Below are 3,263 nucleotides of genomic sequence, written 5' to 3'. Positions count from 1 at the left end.
CATAACGGTAATGACAGTTGGCTATCTTCCATCTTTGATTTGAACAGCCTTCAACCTACGAGTGATCTTCAATAAGCAATTAAACATACCTGTTGTTATCTCACCTGTAGTATAATACATACATTGCATTAACTGACATAACGCTTCACCTTATATCGATTACAATTACCTCCATTTGTAACATTATCCATGACGAAGTCACCGCTACAGGAGCATTGGTTTTAAACTACAAATATATTGACAACGTGGACTTAAAGACATCACCTGAAACAGGGATGTACGTCCCTGTCTGAACACAATAGCTAAACATTCTCCAGAACAATGTTCTCGCTCGCAGTAATTTTATTTTACGTGTGTTTCAACAATTGTGCTATATCAGCCGAGGAACAGTGTCACCAAGGTGTTAACTGCCTTCTACCGGACTGTTTCTGTAGTAGATTAGAACATCCTATGGACCGGAATGACATCCCTCAAATGGTGTATTTTGGATTTGATGATGCATTGAATCCGGAGAGTGTTCAACACTACGATTTTCTCTTTGGACGTAACCGGACCAACCCCAACGGCTGTCCAATAAGCGCCTCCTTATACATTTCACATAAAAACACGAAATACGGCATCGCAAAAATGTACTACGACCATGGATTCGAACTGGCCGTACACAGTGTGACTCATTCGGGCATTGATACCTACACAAAGTTACTCCAAGAAGCCCGTGATCAACGGAACAACATTGCTAATTTGGCTGGTGTCCCTATTGACGAGATTGTCGGATGGAGGAGTCCTAATTTGGTTACGGCAGGTGACGGACAGGCAGCCGCTCTCCAATCCCTCGGGTACACGTATGATATTTCATGGCCTTATAGAAAACTTCGAATGAATGATAAGAACTTGTGGCCACTTACATTAGATTATGGTTGCCAGATTTCAAAAGAATGCCCTAAGCAAAAACATAAAGGATTTTGGGAGATTCCGGTGAATCCCGTTACATGGAAAGATGAACAATTTTGTGTCTACACTGATGGTTGTTACAAGCGACCTAATAACACCGAGGAAGCTTATAATTTCATCATAGATAACTTTAACAGGCATTACCAAGGCAACCGCGCACCATTCGGAATACATATGCACATGGGTTGGTTTTTTCAGCCATATACAAGGACAGGTATGGACAGGGCAATCCAGGACATGCTGAAGAATGAAGATGTATACATTATAACTGCCAAGCAAGTACTGGAGTGGATGAAGCATCCAACCAAATTATCTGGGATGAACCATTTTGAATACTGGAATTGTGACGGAAAAACGATGATACCCGGACATAGAGATGAAACTTTTCCGGGAATGTATATGATGGAAGACTCGGATGTAAATGATAGACTTTCCCCTAAAGATAATACAGGGATGGTTAATTCACCAAATCGATATAAAGAAGGAAAACAACTATTGACAGTTCTTTTACTTGCGGTTGTGCTCGCCTGCCTATGTGTTGGAATAGTGTATTGGTTGTTAACAAAGAGAGGTAAAAACTATACACCATTGCGGCATAATTTGGTTGTCGACGAGTACAAGGACAGGACAGTTTAGACTAATTATAGTGTGGTTGATATGTTAAACATAGATGCAGTAGTCGGTAAACAGTTTTCGTAAAACTGCATTATTTTAGAAAATGTGTAGTCAATTTTTGTGTAAGCCAGAACATTAACAAATACATATGCAAAGCAAAAATAAAGTATAAACAAATTAATAAGTTGATTTACCCTCTACCACGGATTTATTTAATTTATAATTATAATTATAATTTAATTTTGCTTGTAACAAGCATTTTCATTGGCTCAAAAAATAACATAACATAAATAATGACTGTGTTCACGGGATTTTGTATTTATCGATGTGTTTTTAAATATCTGGAGCAAAATAAACATGTTAAACTTAATGAAAATGTTTCTTATCGTTGTTAATTAAATTATAAGGGTTAACTGTAATATTTTTTTTACGTTATTGAGCAATAACACAAAAAAACTGGGGTGTACTCTTTTCATAAACCGCTTCGCGGTTTATTTAGAGTACACCCCAGTTTATTGTGTTATTGCTCAATAACTTAAAAAAAATATTACAGTTAACCCTTGAAACAATAAGATTATAAGACTCTTTCATATGTGTATATGTAGGATAGGGAAATTCCACCCGAGGGGTCACAAAATGTGGTGAAACCCGAGGCTTGCCGAGGGTTTTACCACATTTTGTGATCCCGAGGGTGGAATATCCCTATCCTACATACACACATAATGAAAGAGTCTTTTTCTCTCATATCATTACCGAATTTCTGGCGAAAGTGTCCGTCAGCCATCCATTTTCTTCAATTTTTTAATTTCTTTATTTGACGTTTTTACTAAATATACTTGTGATATTCTGAAAGATCATACCCTATTTTGGCAAACTATGTTTGCACACCATTCATTTTGTGGTTAAGTGATGAACGAATGAACAATTCGCCGATACAAATTACCGTAACTTGACCGACTTTTACGTGGCCGTGATCAAATTGTCAACATCCGAGAAAAAGAAGTTCTATCAACAATACTGAAAGCCAACGCTGAAATGAGTTTTCCAACTTCACATATAATTTGATTTGCACCTCGACATATTTAATCATTTCACAGGACACACTGTACTTTTAAATGTTAAGTCAATTTTTTTTTATAAAATACTACGTCACGACTGTCATTGGAATTCCATTCATAGATCAAGGATATTGAGAGTGATGTCGATCTCGATCGCCATGACGCGGCGATGTTTCGTGGCTGGTAATTTTAAATTCATTGTGATTTTAGCAACTTCGTGTGTGAACCAGCGAACTGTGACTATACGAGTATTCGATCTTTTCTGTGACATAGGATTATATGTGTTTTACCGGTTGTCTTGATGGAATGACGAAGGTAGGTCAGTCGATAGGCTAACGATGATCATATTGAAAGGCTAGGAGGGCAGTTAGTTTTCATGGTTACTCTACACAAATATAGACTCCATGAGTTACAATTAAAATAAATATTTTTATATGAACATCGAGGGGTGTCATTTTTACCGAATGTTCGTTCATTTAAGAGCCGATTCCCAACTTCCAAATACACAGGTTACTGAGTAGGCCTAACAGTTACTGACAGTACAGTAGAGTAAACAAATTCCAGGGCCCCCTGCTGACACAAACGGAACCATTTCATAGGTTGTGACGTTTGACATTTTATTTTTTATTTTTTTATGTA

General features: G+C 37.3%; 1 protein-coding gene across 1 annotated transcript; it reads left to right on the top strand.

Annotated features, from left to right (window-relative positions):
* The first annotated feature begins 321 nt into the window (after positions 1 to 321).
* Positions 322 to 1,587, top strand: LOC117340907. The gene has a single exon (XM_033902726.1). It carries the CDS (start codon positions 322 to 324, stop codon positions 1,585 to 1,587), a length of 1,266 nt encoding a protein of 421 aa, XP_033758617.1.
* Positions 1,588 to 3,263: the final 1,676 nt, after the last annotated feature.

Source organism: Pecten maximus, chromosome 1 (assembly GCF_902652985.1).
Source record: "Pecten maximus chromosome 1, xPecMax1.1, whole genome shotgun sequence".
In the NCBI taxonomy this organism is placed as follows: Eukaryota; Metazoa; Mollusca; class Bivalvia; order Pectinida; family Pectinidae; genus Pecten; species Pecten maximus.
This window is presented reverse-complemented; position numbering and strand designations above follow the sequence as displayed.

Coding starts and splice junctions, on each gene's coding strand:
- LOC117340907 (XM_033902726.1), top strand. CDS start 322: ATGTTCTCGCTCGCAGTAATTTTATTTTACGTGTGTTTCAACAATTGT.